Raw genomic sequence first — 24,909 nt, forward strand, 5'->3', positions numbered from 1 at the left:
GCCACGTCCACTACTGAAACATTTGATGGAACAGTTATTGGCCGCGTTTCCCAGAATCGATCGTTCTTTGGGGCCAAAGAAGGGTCGAAAGAAGGGTTCGCCAAAGAACGAGCGTTAAGATACGGGTGTTTCCCAGATGGCTTCTTTGGTGCCTTCTTTGGAGAACGCTTAAGACGAAGCGAAAGAAGTACTTAGAGCTGTCCACCGCGGTCGTGCTGAAACTGAATAAATTGATGCCAGGCGAATCGATCACCCACCTCTTTATCAGCGCATAAGTCACACACAGCGCCCCGTGGTCACCCCCACACAGGTGGAATTAGGCTACGCATGTATCGTGTGTGTGTGTGGGTGGGGGGGGTGGCAACAAGTGTATCCAAGTAGTAATCAAGCCCATTAGCGCATATATACCCCGTGGATAGGCACACACATGTGAGAGTGCAAGAAAGCGGCAGCAAAAGAAACAAGCGGGCACCGTCGTTTACCGCGGAGGAGATGGGCGTCTTAGTGGACGAGGTCTGGCAGCACCGGGCAGTTTTATTCGGGGGAACAAGGGGCAAAAAGAACATCACGGTGAAGAACCGTGTTAGGCAGGCCATAGCCGAAAATATGTCCCCCTCCATCCCATGTGGCCTGCGTGACTGGCGTGCTGTGAGGAAGAAGTGGCAGGAGTTCCAGAACCAAACAAAAAGGAAGAGTGCGAAGGTTTCACTAATCAATCTCCCTTCGTTGCAGGTGATGCAGACGCCCAGTAAAGACAGCGCGGAGTAACCCCTCCCCCATATGGTTTCAATAAACTACTTTGGTTTCCTTTTCAGCATGTATTGTGTGGATCATTTTGCATTGAAATGAGAGTGTCAAACCTATAGCAACAAAAAGTCCCAGGCAATTTGTAATTTATCTAAGCGTAGGTTAATGACGTGTGCGTATAGTGCGCCCTTTCAACAGCATTCCAGTGCCAGACTTTCAGGTAAAGCACCCGGACACTGCAGCAATACTCATAGTGTGCAGGACGTTACATGTAGCCTACATCTGCTGGTTCTGTTTATTTATTTCAGCCTTCAGGCCTGAGAGTTATATGGGTGATGTGGTGGTTGTGGGTTTATGGTTTAGTGATCAGTGCTTGGTGACTGGTGGTAAAGGGGTAGGGGCTGGGGGTTGTTGGACCTCAGAAGAGGTTGATATGTTCTTAAAAACGCAGCACAGCCAGAAGCTGCATCTCCGGGCTGAAGGAAAAATTGCATGTGTGTGGAGACACCAGAGTGATCAGCCGTTGGATCTCCGCACGGCCGGGGCAGTCGGTACTTTGCCTGGACTGCCCGGTCTGATAGCACGTCCAGTGGGGAGAAGTGCCGACGCACGTATGCATCTATGTAAACCGTCTGGCTTCGTGCACGGCGAGGCTGTTGTATTGCAGCCATGGTTTCTCACACGCGCGGACTTTGGCAACGCCTTTATAGCAGGTGGAGCCGCTCTGGATGAGGTTCAGCTGAGTTCAATTAAATCTGTTTCCTTGATATCTGTCAAATGCCACAGGGTTGTGGATGCTTTTTTATGTGTAGTACTATAAACTCACATGTGTGTGGAAAACGTAAACGTGTAATTCATTAAAACATTTTTTTCTCTACTATTAGTTTATGTTTATTGCTCCAGGTCCGCATTGAACATTCTTTTATTATTTCGAAAAGTGGAGGAAATAAATTTCCCTGATGTGGCATGATCACTGACGATTTGGTCGCTAAGAAGGTTGAAAGAGTGGGTCAGCGCCGTCGTACAGTTCCATCTTAGTGAAAGTACTACTTTCGCTAAGAAGGAATCTGGGAAACGCATTCTTCTTTCACAGCGTTCTTAAGAGCGCTCCAAAGTAGTACTTAGCCCAAAGAGGCTCTTAACGATTCTGGGAAACGCGGCCAATATATGTAGAACATCGACACAATAGGATGGTTCAACATGCATGCATGGGAATAAGCCAATTCACTTTCTTTTAAAGAGTGAGATCTGAAGATTACACTCTGATGTCTGTGTTAAGAATGGAGACAGAGCCCGGAGGCGGTTAGCTTAGCTCAGCATGAGGACTGAAAGGAGCAGGAAGAGGGAAACTGCTCTAGTGACTCTTTATTTAGAGGGTTATTCCTGTACAGAGACCAATACTAAAGATAGGCTCACAAATGGATTCATTGATCATTAATACTGCTAGTGCTTACCAGATAGATAAACTGTTGTTTGTCAATAAGTAATTACACCATGTAATCCATGTTAAAACCACAAGAGATTGGATTAAAGATACAACATAAAAATGTGTCATAGTTGTATGAGGTTTAATTGGCATATTTTTTTAATTCTGGGGTGAGCAAAGCTGCAACTGCTAACTCCTGCTTCAGTCTTTATGCTAAGCTAGGCAAATTTCCCCCTGCCTGTTCTATAGCCCCCCAGTGGCCAAACAAATAATGATTTTTTCACGACTTCAGTGACTTTAAACTATTGTTTCGCCTCAATAAGCCCCTGTCACATCACACATTTTGACATATGATAGCAGAACATTAATTAATTAAAAACAACTGCATTCGATTTAGGTACTCCACTTCCTTGCCTTATTTACTGGGACACTCGAATGGAATAGAGACATCGTTTTGGTTAATAGATACATATGTGTTCTTCCTTCGTCTGCGAAAAGGGTCAGGTGAATATTTAGGGCTCGTTTTACACAACCAGTAGGCTACTTATCAAAGGGTTTTTCAAAGCATGTGTGAGTCAATGAAAAATATCATTCATATTCTTCCTGTGTGAAAAACTGTCTTTTGCAGATTTCATCCAACAGCAGCAATTTGCTTCGAGGGATAAGCCTATTCACCCTCATCTGCTCATTACAGTCTCATTACTTCATACTGAATAATATCTCACCTCTTGCAGTATGACTGAGACATTTTTACAAGTACATTTTTTTCCATCCTCATTTTCCTAATAGGATATGTTTGCTTGCACCTCACACAACCCATTCACAAAAGTGTGGACTTTAATGAAAAAGCCCCCCTCCCTTTTTCTTCTTCTTTTTTATTATGATAATTTTTTTTTACATTTGTTATGTGGGCTAATCACTGCTAGCTAGGGGCAGTGTGGGACATGTGATTAGTGTGTGAGTTCTAATTAAATCAGTGAACACTCACACACTGGCGGGCTATGGGGGCTGCATGCTTAGATACACACACAGATGTAGAAACACTTTCTAAACACTCACACACACGCACATGCATTTTACGTGCATGACCTACTGAAATATGAAAAGTCACATGCATATTGGATACCAGATCAAACACACACACACACACACACACACACGCACACGCGCACACACACACACACACACACACACACACACACACACACACACACACACACACACACACACACACACACACACACACACACACACACACACACACACACACCAGGCTGTCCACTGCAGTGCCCAAGACGTCCTACCACTCATCAAGCTTGGAGGCAAACACACACACACACACACACACACACACACACACACACACACACACACACACACACACACACACACACACACACACACACACACACACACACACACACACACACACACACACAACGCAGGGAGGCTGACTCAGACGGATGCTGTGGGTGGCAGTGCGCCCCCAGCGGCAGAGCAGCGGTGCCGCTCCTGCGCCGGGGTTAAAAAGCGGCGGGCGGCGCGTCGGGGCCACAGTGTGGGGTGTATTTGAACAGGACACACAGAGAAAAGTTAGAAGGGGATTTTTCTGGCATCTCACTTGCAGGAGCATCCGTCGAGAGCATCATGGCAAACAAAGCACAGCAGCCTCCTCACCTTCACCTGGCCGAGGTCACTGCCTCCCAGTTCATCGACATCTGGAAACATTTCGACGCTGACGGTAGGTCACATAATCTTTTCCTGAGAGTTATTCCAAACTTGAAAAATGACTGAATTAGCCTACGTATCTCTGCTGTAAAGTGCAGCTCATTTAATTGCAGTTAATAACCATCTTGCAGGAAAATACATGGGAAAAGGTTGAACTGCATCCTCCTGCAATAGAGTAAAACCGTTATCAAGCATAGAATGAACAGATAATAATATTGTAGCAAAAGTGTGTGGTTAGGGGGCATTGGAGCATCGATTTGGGAGAATAAGGAATATTTAAAAAAGGATAACAATAATGTAATATAACGTTCTGTAAACTCCTTCCTGTCGCGACTTTTGAGGAATATTAACAGGACATTTTGGTATTTGTATATTCACATTTTCCCCGCTCGACAGGCGGATCACTTCTCCAAGAGGAACATATAATATTGTTAAAGTGCTGATGCAACATTTAAAAAAGTTCGACGTTCGACGTTTTTCAAAATGAATGTTTGATACGGACCACTCCCGACACCAAGTGAAGTGGTATGGTTTTAATTTGTCTTAATCGAAAGTTTAGGTGGATCCAGCCTTTGTTTCTCTGTCAGTTAAGCGTTATTTGCGCACAGTGCGCTCCAAGAGATGTCTTCTCAGCCTACATGCAGTACACCCTGAATGCGCAATTCAAGTGGCATTTAATAATCCAATCATCATTTAATTAGTGTTTCTTTAGGGTTACAGTCAACATTATCATTGACATTTGGATGCTATTCGTAATTGGTTCTGACGTTGCCATTGGATTGATTTCCGTTTCCGATCAAAAACGGTCTTATTGAAAAGTGCAGCCAGACAGGCTCTCTCAACAGTGGAAGTGATTAATGTGTAGCTGATGGGATGTCCAAAAACATTAATATTCATTTATTCAACCCCCTCCCCCCATGCGCCCACGCACACGCACACACACACACACACACACACACACACAATCAGTTCCATCCCTGTCTTACTCCGGGTCGGTGTCTGTTCTTCTTTCATCTATCCCCTCATCATACAGATTTGTCGGTTCAGCATTTATTTATTTACGATATCTCTCTCTGTGCGCATGTGTCTGTGTTTCAGTGTGACAGTATGACATGGGACAGTTTTGTTATTTAAAAGATTTTTTTTTACATCATATTCATTCCTGAAAGTCTCACAAGCCTCATAATGGAAAGGTCTGTAATTTAAATTCACTTATGGTCTGCTGAAACTTCCTCTGTTGATAAGGGAAATCATGTTAACTGATGAAAGTGCTGATGACACTTCTTCCAAAGCAGACTCTTCAGTCCAACAAATCAAATGTCAGCGCAGATCCTCCATTATGAGCCAATGTGCAGACAAAGTTGTCATATGGGTTGTTGTTTTTATTCTTGTTGGCCTGGTGAGAGCCCTGCCCTGCCGGCCAGGTGTCCCACTGCGGAGGCATTTTACATATTGTGCTCTGCGATGAACTACTTTGCAAATCAAATCCAACCAGTGTGCATCAACAGATTTGGCTACAGTGTTTGATTCCTGCTCTCATTACTGGGAGTGTCTATTGGCTCGGCTGAAAGATAGAAGAGCTCATTTGTCTGCTCAGATTGAGTAAACATCTCTGAGTTGCAGATAAAAATACACAGGAGGCAATGCACCAAGAGATGATGAAACCACATATTCCCCTGTTTGCCCACGATCAAGTCTCATCTGGATTGTGCCTCCTGCATCTCCTCCACTATGTGCCTCTCTCATCTTTCTCTGCTATCTCGGTCAAGCCTTTTTCAATTATGTCACTTCAAAGCTGAAAGAGGAACAAATGCAGTCCCTTTTGCTGATTATGGAGCATTTGCTGTCAATGATCTTTGTTAACCTGGATATGGAAAATGTTGAACTTGCAAGCAAAATCCACCCAGCAGTGTTCTCAACTCAAAATATTTGAATAGACAGGGCTGCACTCTACTTTGAAAGGCAAATGCACTTTATTAAGGCTTTAAATATGCACTTAGGTGGCACTGCGGCCCACTTTGGGAGTTTGCCCTGTGTCTGAGTTGAATTTTAGAACCAGTACTAGTGGAAGATTAAAGCGTCTTTACCAGCATCTACCAGGACTTCAATGATGCAATATCCCCAAAAGAGTGTTTTTGGGCCCAAAGTATAGTTTTGTGAACCTTTTTATCTTGCTGGTTGATGCAAGCATTAGTGCTAATAAGTGCTAATGCAGGAAGACCAAAGTACATGAAAGTAAGTCAGTAGGATTGTCTCATTCTGACATATAAATCAAGAAATATTTTACATTTAAATGGAATTATCTGGACATGACCAGAGGCTGCCATTACAGTAAATGCAGCTGCTAGTGTTGACTTTACATGTGCACACTGATGCAGCAGCACTGCTATTAAGTGTGACTGAAAACCATGATCTAAATTTGGGACAATTTCTTGCAATATGGACATACTGTAAATAAACAGCAGTACATATGGCATTTAATTGAAAAAGATGCTCCCATGCACACATATAATGGTGCGTATATTGAATGTATGACAGCACTTCGGCATAATCTATTCGTAAATCTATTCCTATTGTCATTTGATGCCTTTTGCCTTGTTGTTAATCATGTCTTACTCGGTTTAATTACCAAGCAGGCTATTTCTCTCTGGAGTGGTAAATGTCAATAAGACCCACAGGAGGGATGCTTGATTGCACTGAGGCATTTTACTGTCCCACTTATTGGAACAGCACAGCCTTGTGTTCATTCATGAGTTTTGATAACATCACTAAGGAACACACGCGCGCGCACACACACACACACACACACACACACACACACACACACACACACACACACACACACACACACACACACACACACACACACACACACACACACATGTCAATGTATAGAACAAAGACAATGGATAAGGAGAGGGAGTTACATTAGAAGATGACGAGTTGGAGGGAAGGGAGAGGAACTGGATGGCATAATAATCTTAATTAGAGTTCAATGAGGCGTCTTAGCCTTCCAGGGTTTTATTGAAGCATCTAGTCACATCGTTTGGAGCCATCTGTCTATTCAGCATGCTTGTTCAAAGCATATTGGCATGGCTTCACGACTGCCTGGGCTGAAGCGGACATATTCATTTGTCCTCTGAATAGGTACTGTCAGGGTAACAGAACACCGGGAACAGGGTTAAAATATGACCAAAATCAACTCTATTGTCCCTAAGCTAAATTTGTGTTGACGAAAAAAAGTGACACTTTTGTCAAAATGATTGATAGCATGCAGTACAAAATGAGTAGTAGACATTTTCTGATGGATAGTACAAAGCTTCAGTTCTTCATGACAAAATACTATCATTTTTACAAGTCTACATTATCATCAGGTAGTAGCTATCACAGTGCACTATTATCCATATTCTCTCCTTGTCAGATGCATTATTGATCTCCGTGGAATAAAAGAAGCTGCCTGTGAAACAGCGCTTTCCAAATCCTATAAAAGCCATTTTCCATTTATAGCTTCTCCTTGCGTGCAACCCTGTGTGAACATGCAGCCTTTGAGGAGTGATCAGTTGGCATTGTGTCAGTCAATAGCCCAATATATTGAGCAAGAAGGGAAGGAAGGGAGTTACTGGTAAAAGGCTCATGTTTTAATCAAAAACGGGGCAAAACCGAGCTGTTTGACTCTGTGATACTGTGACCACATCTGAGCTGATGGGGTTTCTGCATATCCGCAAAACTGAAAAAAATACCCTTATGGTATGTTACTGTAACACAATGTCATGGTCTGTCTGTCTCCCAGGTAATGGATATATTGAGGGGAAGGAGCTGGAGAACTTCTTCAGGGAATTGGAGATGGCCCGGAGAGGAGCAGGCGTGGTGAGTTCAGGGACTAGAGATCAAACACAGATATGCATACTGTAGACTCAGATTTCACTTGCTTTAAATACAAATGTTTTTCTAGGACCCTTCAAACCCCCAGTTCAGAGAAAAGATGAAGGAGTTCATGCAGAAGTTTGACAAGAACAAAGATGGACGGATTGAGATGTCAGAGGTAAGGCCTTTCAGGGGCTTTTTATACAATGAAAGAATCACAATCACTTTTTTTAATGAAAGAAGTAGTCTAAGTCATTTTGGTCAATAAGCTGATTTGAAACTACAGCAAGTAGTGGGTTCATTTAGCTTAGCTTTAGCTTCAAGACTGAAAAAAAGGGGGGCGGGGTAGCGTCTTGCAAAATTCAATACTTTGGCATAATTCACTTTCATGAGTAGAAAGATGAGTAGATGGATATCACTCTTAAACCTATCATTCAAACATAAGATGACAGCTAGTTTGTTTAGCTTTGCATAAAGCTTTAAAACAGCAACTTAACAAAAATAAGTTTGAAAAAATTTGATTTGCATTCTAGACTGGTAAAAGAATGTAACAGTAAAATCCCAGAACCAGATGCTATGCACATGAGAGGCTTCAGAGAGGAAGGTCAATACTCCGATTGATGTATAAATAGTGTCTTTATGATTTGACTCTCTGGAGCATCAGTTTGGAATATTGCTCTCCCTCGATTTGACTATTTTTGGACTGTGATTTGACAGAGATGCAAGAAGGACAGCTTCTGTTGCATGAATAAATCTGCCAGTATATGGAAAATCTGCAAGTGAGATATAGTTTCAGTTCGATTGTTGGAGTGAAAATCCAGCTCAAAGGCTGTACCCCGAACATCCAAAACCATTATTAAAATAATAATCCTAACTCGGCCGTAGCCCAGCTGAGGTTATAGCTCTCTATTATTTATATATGAGTTTCCCATTTGAGGCTTTGCGGACAAAAGTCTCCATCTGTTGTCTCGCAGCAAATCAACCCCACCATCTTGTGTTCTCCCCACTCACATTTCCTTGTCTCTCTCTAGCTGGCCCAGATTCTCCCAACTGAAGAGAACTTCTTGCTCTGCTTCAGACAGTTTGTCAGCTCCAGTGCTGAGTTTATGGCGGTAAGAATATGTTTCTGAGTGTGTAATGATGTGCCAGTATATTCATTTGATACAAAGCTGCTGTTTGGTACTGACAAACTCGAACTGAATGTAAAAACATTTGATAAGTTCAAACAGTTTTGGAACAAAAGCTTCTGGTTCACGAAAACATGCCATTAGTCAGTCAGGAGTCAGGACCTACTTGCTCAACCAACCATACTTTTAAACCAGAGTTAATCAACCATGGAGGGGTAACAGCCTGCCCATTTTCTCTTTTACCTACCAGCTAATGTCAAAGACCTTTGTGTAGCAGAAGGTGTACTAATTAGGGAAATAAACTGGAGTAATCTTAAATAGAAAAATGCAGACATCCTGCGGCCATATTTGTCTCTTTCTACTGTTGAGAATTAAGGCCAGGACACACCAGTCCGACTACCCGAAAATGGAGACTGCCGATTCAGGGAGCTCCAGTCTTCCCGTCGCGGCCGAAAAAGTGCAAAGACCAAACCGACTGCTGACATCCCGTACCCTCTGCGCTTGCATGGGACGTAATGTCTCCATAACATCAGGCGGCGCTAATCTGTATTGTGGCCCGAAAAAATACGGAAGCCGGAAATGATGGGACGGCTCTCTAGACCATAAACATAGATAGAAATACGTATTTATATTTATGGACCATAAAGAGCACCATTTTTAGCAGAGAGTGTCGAGCATGGTGTCGAGCAGTCAACAAGGGTTGATGCATGTGAGTACTCGCTGAACGAAACAAACAAACACATTAAAACGATGGCTAACTGTTGTTAGCTGTTTGTGCTACCCGCCTCACTTCCGGGCTTCACTGATTCGCTAGCCCTCCACAAATCAAATTGCTCCAACTGAAAGACTGCCCGCCTCAAAAGAAGCCCGACGACATCTACGACGACCGATTTCACGGCACACACCAAACAGATTTGTGTCCCCGCCCCCTCCCGACTCTACGACGGCGATTATCGGGCCGGGGTGTCCTGGCCTTTAGCAGTAGGATAATCGGATTCCAAATCAAGCTCTCAATCAAGCAATAATAATATTTTAACATTTATATATAACTTATAATCATAAAATCCCATGTCAACATTCATGTCTTCTTACCAACAAGACAGTGACGGTTAGCAGAGCACCTACATAAATTCTGCTAATGAGCAATAAGACAAAATTAAAATGTTACTGTAAGCATACAGTAAGTTTAAGAAACCATAATTTTTATATATGAAAATGTCCAAGTACTGTATAGTTCAGTGCTGCATTGGATTATGAATAATGAATAATTGTAGAGTAACAAAAAGCCTTTGGCTGAGCAAGATGTGTCTTGAAACGTACTAGAAAGGGGAAATCATTTATTCAACAAAATACCTTCAGAAGATAAGAAAATGGCAGATTTTATGTTAGATCTGCTGCAGTGAGAGAATAGAGCCAATTAGAAACCAATTACATTTGGGGAAGACACTGTCCTTGTCCACTGTGTCAAATTGAAGGGGAATAATTAAAGGAGAGGAGGAGGATAGAAGAAAGAAAAGTTGTGGAGAAAGGATACAAAAGGGCAAACAAGAGAAAGCGGGAACGGAGAGGACGTGAATGAAATGTCGTTGAGCCAGAGTTCGAGAACATTAGGACATAAAACAAGAGAGCAGGATTAATCAGTCTTGGTTGCAGGGTGCAGGGAGGATGAAGTGGGGGAAGAGGTTTTTAAAGGGTTACAATGAGGAAGCAGAACCTTCTATTTTCAGATTCATATATAATGGATAACACCACTGTAACGCCTCTTTGCAGTGCCCAGAGGATGGTAGGAGGAGAAGGGGGGAAGGCCATCCATCTTTGATAAGGAGCCATTCTTTGGACAGGGACAGCTGCTAGATTAAAACATTCATTAAAATGACTTTCTCTCCCCTTCTTATTTCTCTCTATGTCTCTCGCTAGCGTTGCTCTGTATCACCTGTGAATGGGATTGTATTGAAAAGAGTTTGATTACAATGATGGTCCAGGCCTTTGTGGTCACTCCCCACCGAAACGATTTCTGCTCTGCACCAGAGAGAACGCTTAGAGCAATTAAAGAGCAAGCCGGCGTTGGATCAGAGAGGATTAATGTGTGTGTGTGTGTGTGTGGGGGGGGGGGGGGAGGGGGGGCAATGTTAATCACTCTGGAGAAGGGTGTCTGTGTGCACTTTTTGCATCTGTGCTGAAAACTGCTTTTGAATCCAATATTTATTTTGCTTTGTTGATTTCTCGTAGGCATGGCGACGATATGATACAGATCGCAGCGGCTACATTGAAGCAAATGAGTTGAAGGTAAATATATATGATCCTCAATGACACACTGCAACTTATTAGTGAAAGTGACTTTAAATAAAAACTTTTTGATAAGGCTAGCATAACCTGCAATGTCTTATTTACAAATATTACAAATATCTGTAATTTATCCATTTGCTTTCGTGGTCATAATTATTCTTATTTTGTCATGTCTTTTTTCTTTCCTTCCCCTCCCCCACACACATTCAAATGTATATCAGGACACCAAGACTTGCTCACAAACAGAGCAAATACCCTAAACTGTAACTATTTGATAGCAGTAGCTAAGAGCTAGGCCTACTTTAGCAGCTACTTACCTACTTTAGCTTTATTCCCTGTATTTTCCTGTGATCATTTACATTTTACTCATATTTTAACAACTGTCATAGTTTCCTTTTTTCCCGTTTATCATGCTTGATGATTTCCCATATTATTTATTAATTTGAAGTGTAAAAGTGTTTCTACTGATTTATTTTGTTTTGCACCAATAAAATAAGGAAAGAAAGAGACAAAAATTATAATTTTGTGTGTTATGATTAGTACCCTGCTATCATACAGATTCTAAGTTGTTGTTGAGTTCAACACTTTAGAAAAACAAACTTATATTCGGTTTTGCCTCGAGTCAGTTGAGAATATTAACATAGGTCTCACGTCTGTATACTACATATAAAGCTAAATAGACATTACCTAGCTTAAAACTTCCTGTAATTGTTTCTTTATTTATTTACATTTCTGTTGTTACAGAAAAATCTAGATATAATGTGTTTTCTATATGTATACTGTAGGCCAGTAAACAAGGCAGCAGCCTTCAAAGAGGCAAGCTAAGTGGTTGCCCCCCAGGAAATTCCCCATTGACCGTGTTGTTTTCAGTTGAGGATTTAGATGCAAAATGCTTTAGAGATTTCACAAATGTTATTTACTTAAACACCTCTTGTGAAATGTTGTGTCAAATTATTCAAAGGGAAGTGTTCCAGAGTTGAACATTAATGCGGTCAGCGATCACACATCATGTACATATTAGGCTGCCTGGGTTGTTATGGCATCACATTTGTTCCAGCTGACAGGTGCACATGAGTTACTCAGGTGTTGCATTTTGAAAGGATGGAAAAATGCATTTGAGTTTGCAGGCAGCAGACATGAGCCTCACCTCATGTTAGCAGGCATGGGAAATATTAGTTATGTTCAAGCGCTTAAGGAATAGATTTAAGATAATGTTACTTGAGTATCTTCATGTTAAAATACTTAATTAAAAGACTATTACTACACCAAATTTCAGAGGGAATTTCAGAGGGAACATTTACATGTATGTATCTGATTTGATATTTATTCTTTTAGATTTAGATACATTCAGATTTGTTTAGATTAAGATACATTCATACATACTGCTATCAGCATTTTGATTTAGTTTTCCATTTCTATTTTTCATTTACTATTGTATATCCTTTTAACATTTCCTTTCTTTTTTTTCTTAATGTGTTCCTTTTAATCCTTCATCAACCACCTTGAATAAAAAATTAGGTACCCAAAAATGAAGAAACGAAACTGTACAATTCACTTTAACTCGTCTATTTTGTTGACATTGAATAGTTGAGTGCATTTTACGGCTTCTCCTTTTTCAACCGATATTGACTCACCTTTACAGTATTCCAAGTTTGTGAGAAAGGAGATTGCTGTTTTGTGTTACATATTTCTGACCATTAAATGGAGGATGTAAAAATCTCTGACCGCAGAGGGTTTATTTAATATAGGACTTCAATAGATGGTATATTTAAATGTTTCTATATTGTTCTAACGGTGAAAACCCCCAAACCCTGTACTGTATATGCCATACTGTACTTCTTCATGTTCTTCCTAATTTTCTGTTCTTTTTTCTTTCAAATCTATGTGTGTTCCCAGGGCTTCCTGTCAGACCTGCTGGAAAAGGCTAACAGACATTACGATGACAAAAAGCTCACTGAGTACACACAGACCATAGTAAGACGCTCTCTCTCTCTCTCTCTCTCTCTCTCTCTCTCACACACACACACACGCACGCACGCACACACACACACACACACACACACACACACACACACACACACAAGGAAAGATCCCATGTGCACATTGCAACTAATTGAACTTGATAGTCAGTATCAGGAACATTAGAATCAACATTTTCAGTTTAATTTTTATTGTCACCCAAAACATAAATTGCAAAGGGAGTCAGTTTAAAGTTTGTTTTACCCAGAGTCTATGACCCGTTCCATGGCGTGGAGTTCCTCCGAGGCCCCTTGGTGTTGGTGGCAGCAGCTCAGTGCGGATGGGTGGTTGTGACCCGTGATGTCCTGCAGGTTGTGGGTTTACAGCGCAGATGCGGTAACATCTGCTTCTTCCTGGAAGCCCCAGAGCTGACCTGACCTGATTTTCTAAAGCATCATCGTAAACACGCTCATAGATTTGGTCTTTATTATGCCTTTATACCTTTATTACACACTAGAATCACATAGGCTTAAAACTATACAGGTAAACTCATTTGGCAAGTTCGTATAGATTTGCCAAATAATCCCCATTAATGTTAAAAGCATTCAGGTGCTGCTGCTGAATATTTGCTAGAGGGACTCATGCTATTTCTAATTAGAACTTGCAAGGAAGGCAGATGATGAGTAATTTTAATTGACACGCAGGTAAGACAGGCGGTTTTGTACAGGGAATATAGCCTATACATTTTGACAGTTAATGTAAGCAAACGTTATTGTCTATAATATGAAAAATGTTCTTCTGCTTCACCACAATCAACAGCTTGGGCAACAAAAACAGAACAGTCGTTAAATAAACAGTTAAACAAACACTTACACGTGTACACACCCAACAAGATAAAGGACCTGTCGTATTGGCTATTAATAATTAACATTTAATCAACAACTTAGCCCATTGTTATTTTTAAAAATGTTTGGAAAATTTAATGAACAATTGAGCCTGTAACATAATTCAATAATTTAGCTCAGTCTTCTTTCGTCAGCTATTGTGAGAGTAGCATAAAAGCATATCAGTCAGCACACCTGTTTAATATGCCTTCTGTAAGACACTTCAAATGTGAATTCTGTCCTCAAAAATTCTATGTCAACAAAAGTTTGCCTCATTTTAAATTAAAGGTGAAGTAAGCGATTTATTTATGTTAATATAAGTGTTGAATCGCTCTTTATTCATATAGTGATCACTTATATAGTGTGCGTGTTTCATAAAGCCGATCTCTCCGTCACCTGCTCTGCATGTAATCGGCAAATAAACTTTTCGGGGATCCCACTACTGATAACCAATCAGAAGAGAGAATGCTACCAACCGGCTCCCGTCTCACTGCCGGTGCACGTGCAGAGCGACATATGGGTGAATGCATATGTCTGTGGGTGAATGTGTATCCTACAATGGCGGAGCAGGTCAAAATCCTTCCCAATGTCTGTTTTGATGGTTTTTATCATGTTTTATCACACTTTCGGATCTGAGATGATGATAGATTAGTAGCTGCTTGAAGACCACAGTGTATAAATGTGGTGACGTGGGGACGGGGGAGGGGACTGCTAACTGCAGTCACTGACAGGAAGTTAGCTAAACTGACCATTCCGCTTACTGAACCTTTAATAGCTTCATACCACATATACTGTATTTGCAATTCCTTTGTGTACAAATATAAGAAGGCCATCTGTAGCTCTTTGAGAGAGGTCTAATATTATCTTATTTAGCCAAAATCCATTGTGTTCTTTCCTACTTACTATGTAAAAATGTATACACCATCAATTGTCTGAATTTGTTCAAACATTGAAATTAACAGTCACTTTACTCCGGTAAACATCTACCAACTATGAAGAAATAGGTTGTGGATTTATAATAAAGGTAGAAATCTTTAGGGGGATCCGTTCCATGTCTCAGTAAATGAATCTCATGGGAGCACATTTGCCTTCATCTTGGCAGCATGTACCCACAGAAAAGAACTTTCCTCTCAGTCTCTCTCCTCTGTCTCTTCCTATCTCTGCTCTGCTTCTTCTGTGTAGCTCAGGATGTTTGATCTGAATGGAGATGGAAAGTTGGGCCTGTCAGAGATGGCAAGGTAATGTGTGCAATTTTACTCGCTTCGTTCACTATGTAAATGTTGACTCACATTGCTCGCTGAGGTTAATTTACCGTCTTTCACAGACTTGAATAATTGAACAACTATTGTGTCTGCTAATGAAGTCTTTCTCTCTCACAGGCTGCTCCCTGTGCAGGAGAACTTCCTACTCAAATTCCAGGTAAGGAACAACTGAAAGAAAGGATTGTTCTTGCCAAACAAAATGGCTACAAAATGCACAATTAATGTCACTGGAACACTCAATACGGTGTACAGCCATTATTATATACTTTTGTAACACATAACTTTTTTGATTAAGTTTTGTCTCACTGTGACTTGTGGTATTTGGCAAACTGTCGCCTGGTAATGCAACACAAACCTGGTTTTTACAGGGTTCCAAGATGACCACTGAACAGTTCAATGCCATCTTCACATTCTATGACAAGGTAGGTGGCATTGTATTCAGTATGAAACATAAATATAGTTGTCTATTACTTTCCAAGCACACAGATGAATTCTGGCATCACTTTTGGGATAACTTCTCTTCCATGAGCTTTCAGTTGACAGCTGAATTTTGGGAAAGACGGTTTATTTTGTCTGCCATACTTAAGAGAAGGGGGCACTGGAATTGTCTGTCCATGTAATCTGATCTAAAATGGTACCTTCATCATTCATTTAATCAGAAAAACATATTTTGTTAGCAATAAATCCACACCCATGAGTCTTAGGCCACAATGATGAGGTACATTTGTATAAATTTAATTTGTATTTGAGTCAAGTTGTCTGGATGACTCAGTGTCTTTTTTTGTGGTGGGATTTGATAAAATCATGAATATGCAAATTCATTGCTTTGTACCTAGGGCACTCCACAATCACCTAGGGAAATGATTAAGGCTTGACACACCTGTCCCTTTGTAAACAGCCCAGGATTTTGGAGTGGCCACATTTTCCACATTAGCATTGGAATCGAATTGGGACTACATGGAGCGATATGATGCAAGGCGGGAGCGAACAGAGCAGAGTTACAGGGGAGAGAGCTGCCACTTTATGGCATATTGTGATTTTGGTATTCTGAGGTAGCCTACCAGCCATTATTTTAGCTTTTATAATGCTGAATCCATTTTTGCGAATGTTGTACTCAATGTGTGCATATTTGGATATTACTACAATATTTCACTTGAAACCTATTTATAGCATTGACACAGCCACTTCCTGACACTTGCAGCCTGGGTGAACCCAGCCAAGTCTACCGGCGATTTGATTTCGCTCTACATACTAGTCTGGACCCAGCCCCTGTTTAGCCTAGTTTACTTCCTCCAAAAGATTCTGGCACCAAACACAAAACAGCATTTTTTTGGCTTTGTGAAATTTGTAGCAGTTGTCCCAGTGTAACTGACATTGTATAATTCTCCCTTTGAACTAAAGTGTACAGTGTTTTTAGCACAGTGCCATTGCGTGCATGTTGATGTCTCGGATTTGACTGAAGGCTAGCAATCGTTCTAGCTCCCTTGCAGAGGACAGGGTTGAATGTTCAATTATGAAAGGAGCCACTGCGGTATACTCGTTTAGTCTTTCTGCAAATGGAGAACTTCCATTTCTCTGTGTAATTAGTTACATCATTTTGTTATGAGCTCAGCCCCTCCAGCTGAAACACAGAGAGCTGCTGTCACTGATGCCCAGAGATCGTGAGCATGGCAAAGTGTGGCTGGTCATCTGAACACTAACATGGCTCACAGTGCCACAGCCCCGATCTGTGCAAGGCTTTGAAAATGTGGCACGCAGCTTGTTGACTGATTTCTACTTGGTATTTCTCTGCAGAGTCACTGGTTTTTCATCCTGAAAATGACCACACTTTTTCCCCAAAACCTATGATTTCAGTCTATCTTTACATCAATAAGCATCTCCCAAAGTTAAAAATGAAAATTGGGCCAAATACACTAATGCGGGACATAACTCATTCATTAGCAAAGTGGCTCCAGATTGACTTTACAGCTAACCCCTTTTACAGAGTTGTGAAAAGGAAGTGTTTTTTCAAATCATCATTCATGAATGGCCATTTGGCAGGTGCATTTACAGTGGCTGCCAATAAATATTGAATAAAGCTTAACGGCAGAGCAGGGCTAGCAAATCAGGAGGCTAAGCATCTTTTAATAAAGAAATGCTTGATTTTTTTATGAAAAATAACAAAATCAGATGTGATGGGCAGTTACATATGGTTGAGTTGTGGTTTAAACACTTGCTGTTCAATTATGTTTTTCAAGTCTCCTTCCTTTCTTTCCTTCCGGTACTTTCTTATTGGTTTAGAGATAGAAAAACATTTTTTTTTTCTGTCAACTTCTTTTAGGATGGGAATGGCTACATTGATGAGCAGGAGTTGGATGCACTGCTACGAGACCTTTACCAGAAAAACAAAATGGTGAGATGTACTTTTTGTAAGGCACCTGATAACCTAATTTCTACACACTAACACTAACCTAATTTCTACACTATGATGTGTGCTGCTCTGAGCTTTTTACCTCCCATATTTTAGAACATAGACAAAAACAAAAAAACAGAACTAAAAAACAACAATTATATTTTATTATTTTTAAACTCTTATAAAATACTACATTCTCTGCCTGTATGGCGTCAGAAGTCATGACAATGCCAAATGAACAAGCTGCATGTGATGAGTTATTTTGAGTGCACCAAATGACTCAAGCTTCTTAACTGTTTATTATCTTAGTTCAAGATGTGTTAATTGGTGAAAAGTTTTTCAACCAATGGCACAATCTTAGGAATCGAAAAGGGAGAGCTTGACATTTGTAGCAACATTAATCTTAAGTGGTCAATTGGCCAGCAGTTTTAACTACTTTCATACATTTTGTAACCACCTAACTAGATGTTTGATTTACGGTCCCCAGGGTTAATTAACCTCAACATTGAAACATTCTAACTTTATAGAATTTTGCTTGCTTAAAGCCGTACTATATAACAATGTAACAGGATTTTGTGGTCTCTTTATTAACTGCTCTGCCATGTTTAAATAATTAGCCGAAAGTTTTCCAAAGCGTGTTTAGGGGGCATCCAGTAGAGACTCAAAACTGTAGAGAAGAGGACTAGTCTAGTCTAGTGACAGTTCATTGTAAGTGGAATGGTTATTGTGGAAAAATTATATATAAAAAAATATTTTTTAAATTGAAAAACGTACAGCTTTAATGTTAGTTTTGATCTAAACAAAGCAGTATTTTTCTTCTTGGTTTATTTCCCCAGTTGATTTCTTCATCTTAACTGGTTCTATCTGTCACACCTCCCTTTCTCTCATTCAGGAGATGGACTTGAAGAACCTGCCGGCCTACAAGCAGAGCATCATGAGCCTGTCCGACGGAGGGAAGCTCTACCGCGGAGAGCTGGAAATCGTCCTCTGCAAGGAGCCAACTGTGTGACCCCTCTCTTCCTGCCCTCTTGTTGTATATCATCATTTTCTCTGCCTGCCCCTCCCTGCTCTCCCCAGGCCACACCCACTTCCAGCTGACTGGCATCATATACCAGGTGCATGTGCCAGACCCCCTCCCACCAATAATTTCCCCAACAACTTGAGAATGAATGATAAACGCACTGCAATCTGACCTCTCAACCCTAACCACAACCTGTTTGAGACCTCCTCAACTGTCCCCCCAAGCCTTTAACTATTTCTGACCTCATCCCTGTCCCTGCCGCCCGTGCTGTGCCTGACAACAACAAAGCCCAAACTACATTATTCCACAGAAATTACCTTTAGACCCGTTGAAAACTCCTGGACTTTGAACCCAGCTTCATTGACGCTCCATACCCTTCGCTCTTCAAACTTTGCATAAGATAAAAAATAGATTCAAACATAATGCACAGACAAACTGTGTTATAATATATCTAATTTTTAGTCTTTGATGGAACTGGTATTGATTTCCCCCACCTCTATCTGTCCTGAAGCCCTCTTGTTCCATTCCATTGATATGATTTTCATTTTCAATACATGTTTTTTGGCTGAAACTGTATCTGAAAATATGAATAAAAATGTCTTAAGATAAAAGCTGTTTTACATTATATTAGCATGATTTTGTCAATGAAAAACTGCTTGTGTTGGTTTTATATTACATTGAAAAGGATAACATCCTGGACTTCCTTGTAGTCTCAATATTTCTACTTCATACTACTACATTCAGATTTGTGTCATTCACTCCAAGTTACATCTCGATAGCTTTCAGTTGTGCTGACCTTCTGTACACCAACGTGTTTATTTTATCAAGGCTTCCTAGGTTTTGACTGCTCCCTCGCCTACAACACACCAGTACAGGCAAAGGATTAACCATCTATGCAATTACAAAGAGTAGGATGGTGTTTAATTTAAAGCTAGAGTAAATTAAGTTTAGAAAAAACACTAAAACTAGACTCTGATATTGATGTTTGTTGTCTGTGTTGAGCAACCTAAAGTTATAATGCTTTCCCTGCAAGTGTATTGGATGAAATGGCCAGTTCCCTGCAGCACTGACTCAGACAGCTGCATTTGCAGCATGATGTCTCTTTCCCGGTTGCATAATGGAAATGGCTGAAAAAACAAGTGGAGTGATATCGCTGAGTATGCACTGCAAGGGATTGCCTTCACTGACTGGCAATGGCATGAGGCAGCCTAGTGGGAAAAAAACGTCCTCTTCCTTCTCCCCCTTCTTTGAATTGGTGAAGCAAACCTCAACTTTTGTGAAAAACAAAAGCTGACCAAAAGTTCCAGTTTACATACAATTAAAATCAGTTTCTAATGGAATCACAGTTTATCTCCTGTCATTTGGTTGTTCTGTGGGAAGTACATTTAATTAAAGAGCATCGGCCATGAAAAGTGTAATTGACCATAACATGAAACACTGAAGCTAAATAGGCCCTTAATATGGTAATTATTTTAGATAACATTAAAATTCAAACTTGGAAAGAAATGACGCAAGAACTGATTGTCCTTAAAGGTTGAAATGTCAATAGATATATTAATGTAGAGCCTATTAATTAAAGCCTAAACCTAACCCTAAAATAAAACTACAAACCTTAACCTTACAATGATCAATTTTGACACCCCAATATATATGTCATAAATTACAGTCATATACCAGGCGCCTTGATCTTTTCCAGATGAATCCGGGGTGTGAGGCTTTCCCTGCTTCGAGATGTGATGGTGGGACAAGATGTGTTATTTCTCGTAAAACCACTGTAATCGAGTTGACATGCTTTTAAGGCCATCTGAATAATACAGCAAGCACACAAGCTCCCATCTGACTGAAGCTAGTGCAAACCCACATCAATTAATCAGAAGCATTTACATCTTTTTATGAAATACAGATGTACATGGAAATGTGCATTATTACTAAAATTGCAATAATAATCGAACAAATACGAACCCCTGTGTATTTTTACGGCTTAAAGTGAGAATGTGTAACTTTTGCATATAATGTAAAATCTTAAAGTCACTGATTTGATACTATCAATGACATAGTAATATCAATCTGAAGTTGGCTAGCCCTAGCTAACATAAGCCACCATAAACTTATGTTCATACCAGAGTGTACTGACTTGAGCAAGGGTGCGTTTTGTAATCTATCGATGTCATCAAAGGAAAGATACTTCTTTCAGAAGTTACAAAGTCTACGTTTAAAGCACGACTAATATACAGTACAGATTGCTCTCTTGAATGCTGAGCTATAAGAATTCTATGATTCTGTAGGCTATTGCTTTTGTATTACCTTAAATCATGTTTGCCATTTAGCATCCATAAACGGGCACACAATCATTTTGAAGCTTTTAGTTTCCACATATTTTACCACCTGCAGCTGCTTTGTGAGAAGGTAGGCAACAATCTACAGGTCTGTCCTTCTCTGCTGACAGCGAACTGCAGCACCTTCAAAAGTATATAGGATTCGACAAAGTGAGATCTTTAAATAGGCTACTGTTTGGTATTGAAGAAAAGAGATGACTCAGCTGTTGTCTTCAGACTTTCAAACAGGGGAGAGTGCTTTGAAAATTCCTTGAGGGTGTGGGTGCATTGGTGTGAGAATAATTTACTACAACTCTCATTACAATGGAGTTGCTGATAGATTTTGTAAAGAGGCACATCTAATTAAGCACTTTGCTGAAGATGCAGTTGTTGAGAGATTGGACAACTGTGGATACCTTAGTGCTTTTTTTCCCAAAAACATTGTGTCAGTCACCTGGAAATAAGGAACCATCTCCACATGTTCCAACCATGTTTTGTACTTTCAGCATCAGCAGGGAGAAAGGTACAGTTACTTCTTAAGATCCTCTGTTGCTGCTAACTTGTGAAGAATTCCCACATTGTCTTCTAGGGGACCATCAACTGTGCATGGGACTGCAGGAAGAGTCTGAACTAAAAGCACTGCAAAGGGCAGGAGACATCTCCAATCCCTGGATGCAGTCTCAAGCGCTCCCTTCTGCTACCATCTGGAAGTAGACTTGACATTTAAAATCTGACTGTTGTGAAACAGATGCTGGATGAACTTTGTTCTTCAGTTATAAATCTGAGTATCTCAAATGCCTAGATTTATATGATTATAATTCAAAACTAACATCAAAAGACAGACTTTCACCAAAAGCAGTTAACCACTTATTTGAACTATTAACTTTATTCCTGTAGCCAGAACAGTTGATTCTATTACTTGCTATCATGCATTACTAGAAAATGATGTATGGTGCAACATCTTTTGGCACAGGACTTTGTATTTAAAAACATGCATTTGAAGGTAAAGTCATGAATATAACTCTTGAATTCAGAAGTTCAAGTATTTTAAATTGGGAATCATTTTTTGTCATTATTTATGTGTTGACTGATTTGCACCATTTTCTGTCCTTTACTCACATTCTGAGTTTACCTCAGGACATCAAACACTAGCACATTGTAGATCGTCTTCATGGTTCCACACAATGGGGGCAAGCATATCCAGGTTTTTTAAAAACAGTAATTACAAAGGCAAACTAAATAAGTGAATAACTGAGTAGACCGAATACTGGTGTTGTGCATGTAAACACACTTAATCATACATCTAACCCCCTGTAATAAACCAACTATTAAAGACTGGAGGCAGCAAGCTATGTTGTGTGCAGGGCAGAAACAGAAGAGAATGTGAGTATAAGAGGATAACGGACATGATTTATTCATTGATGAAAGGAACCCTGGTATTTTATTTATGATCTCTTTAAATATAGCTCATGTGAATTAAATAAGTGATTGAAAATGGATGTTCCAACCTAGATTCTTGTGTATCCCACACATCCGGGCACACGCACACACTATACACAAGTATGTGCACACACCTACTACAGGAACATATGGTTGACAAAAAAATAAAATAAAATAAGAAAAACATAAATTGTCTTAGTTAGGTGTTGGGCCACAAGGTGTCGCCAGAACAGCTTCAGTGCTTCTTGGCATGGGTTCAGTCTCTTGAACTCTACTTGAGTGATGAACACCATTCTTCCAAAAGAAAATCCCTCTTTTAGTTTTCTTATCATGTTGTTGGGGAGCAAAGTTTAACACGTTGGTCCAAAACCTCCAAAGGTGTTCAATCAGCTTGAGATCTGGTAACTGAAGGTAGGATTGGAATAACTCATGATTCACGTCATTTTCATGGACATTAAACCTGATGAAGAGTTTCTCTTCTTTATTTCCTTATATGACATTAATGCCTGAGCACCACACTCATCAAATGTGGAAGTCAATTTCCGACTATTTGCTGATGTCTTTCCCATAGATCTGAATGCAGCTCATCTTTAGTCACTGTTCATGTTGAAACACTTGACAGCTAAGCATCTTTGTGACTGAAGCTCATGCCATCTATATGCCTTAACAACGAATCCTCTTTCAAATTCACTAAACTTTTTTTCTTGCGATCTGGATACAACCTCAGAATCAATTGGGCGAAGTGTTTTTATTCATGCCACAGAGCAAAATAGTTTCCTTTAATTTCTGAGCATTGTGTACATCATCATTCATAACCAGATACAAGTTAATACCAACAAACTTAAACAGCAGCATTGACAACTAAAATTATTATAATAGTTTTTACAATCTATAACAATTCCTTTCAGTAAAATATGAAAAAAGGTGAATTCTCAGAAGAAGAAAAACACACCCATGTGTCTGGATGATTCACATTATTGATAGCAGGCTTGCAAAATAAACAATAAAAATAATAATTATTATTATATCTTTAATTTATCTAGCGCCTTTCAAGTGACCCACGGCCCTTCTGCAAAGTCAGACATAACAACAAACAAATGAGGAAAATAAAGAAAAAAATAGGATTTATAGTGGGAACGTGATGGATTATATTGTAGTCCAAAGGCCGTGGTGAACAGATGGGTTCTTAGGGTGTTCTTGAAAATGTTCAGAGAGGCTGCGTTGCGAATCTCAGCAGGAAGAGAGTTCGAATGAAAGATTTACATTTTGTCTTTATGTCTGCAGGAGCATTGTCTCATCTAGAGTACTGCTCCCTTCATCATAATAATTTAGGTTTTCTGCTTAGCTGACATGACTCACCTTCCATAGCAGAATTTCTGTCCATCCTTAATTATTTTAAATAAAAAATAAGGCATATGTATTAATAGTAGTAATTATTTATTCAGTCATTATAAAACAATAATTACAAGCCCTACATTGTATAATCATTCAACAGCCAATGTGACTGAAAAGGCTTAATGCTGAAGGTAAAAATATTCCAAACAAAGTGGCAGTGACCCAGAGTCATATTAACATACCCACGTAAATAAGAGCACCCAGGTTTTCTGTGACTACAGTATTGGAACACATTCCTTTCACATTCCCAGTGGTCTGTAAAAGTTCATTCCTTACAAACTAGCAAATATAGGATGTTCCTTGAAAAACATGTAAAAGAGGTTCATTAAGGGATGCAGGTGAAGGAAGTGCTATAAAATGATCAATACTGACATTTTCTGTTGCAGAAAAACCTCCTTGAGTGACCCAAACTGTCTCTCACTATCAAATAGTGACACACAGAGAGTGTTATGTTTAATAAGTTATTGCTTCACTCTGCTGATTTAGCTTGACCTTGGATTTTGCTTAAGCAGAGTGACACATGCAAAAACCTATGATGGACAGGGCCGCCTTAATGCACGGGCTTACCTGGGCTGAAGCCCCAGGGCCTACAAGGATCAGGGGCCTCTTAAAAAAAAAAAAAACATTTTTTTTTTTTTTTTTTTTTTTACTGTCTCAATATAGGCCCCTGATCTAAGAAGGCCCCGCACATTGTCATTTAAATAAATTATTGACTGGCTCATGATAGGCCCCTGATCTTAGGGGGGCGTAGAGAGATCAGGGGCCCATCATGAACCAGTAAAGAAAAAGGAAAAAAAATCACATTATTTTTGGCCTACGAAGATCAAGGGGCCTATCATTCACCAGTACATTTTTGTTATTTTTGTTTAAATAACATTGTTCGGGGCAACGCAGATCAAGGGCCTATATTGAGATGAGCCATTAAAAACAAAATGAAGAATTCAAAGAGAGAAGTAGCTTTGGGATAAGGGATTATTAAAAAAAAATTGGAATGCTGACTGACTGGATTTTTTTAAACCTGTATATTTTTGTTTCTGCTTTTTGGTATTTCTGTGTCTCCAAA

At 40.0% G+C, this 24,909-nt stretch overlaps 1 protein-coding gene across 3 annotated transcripts; it reads left to right on the top strand.

The window, feature by feature from the left end:
- Positions 1-3,820: 3,820 nt before the first annotated feature.
- On the top strand, positions 3,821-18,684 carry calb2a (calbindin 2a; the record flags this gene model as incomplete). Of its 3 annotated transcripts, none has more annotated exons than XM_080028119.1 (11): positions 3,821-3,914; positions 7,692-7,768; positions 7,854-7,943; positions 8,797-8,877; positions 11,122-11,178; positions 13,075-13,152; positions 15,204-15,259; positions 15,401-15,440; positions 15,652-15,705; positions 17,604-17,675; positions 18,568-18,684. In XM_080028119.1, 11 exons carry the CDS (start codon positions 3,821-3,823, stop codon positions 18,682-18,684), a joined length of 816 nt encoding a protein of 271 aa, XP_079884245.1. The 3 variants fall into 3 exon arrangements, with proteins under 3 accessions (XP_079884245.1, XP_079884246.1, XP_079884247.1); XM_080028120.1 differs by having other exon boundaries at positions 17,604-17,672; XM_080028121.1 differs by having other exon boundaries at positions 17,604-17,663.
- Between the last annotated feature and the right edge of the window lie 6,225 nt (positions 18,685-24,909).

Source organism: Ammodytes marinus (genome assembly GCF_949987685.1).
Source record: "Ammodytes marinus genome assembly, chromosome: 5".
Taxonomy (NCBI): Eukaryota; Metazoa; Chordata; class Actinopteri; order Uranoscopiformes; family Ammodytidae; genus Ammodytes; species Ammodytes marinus.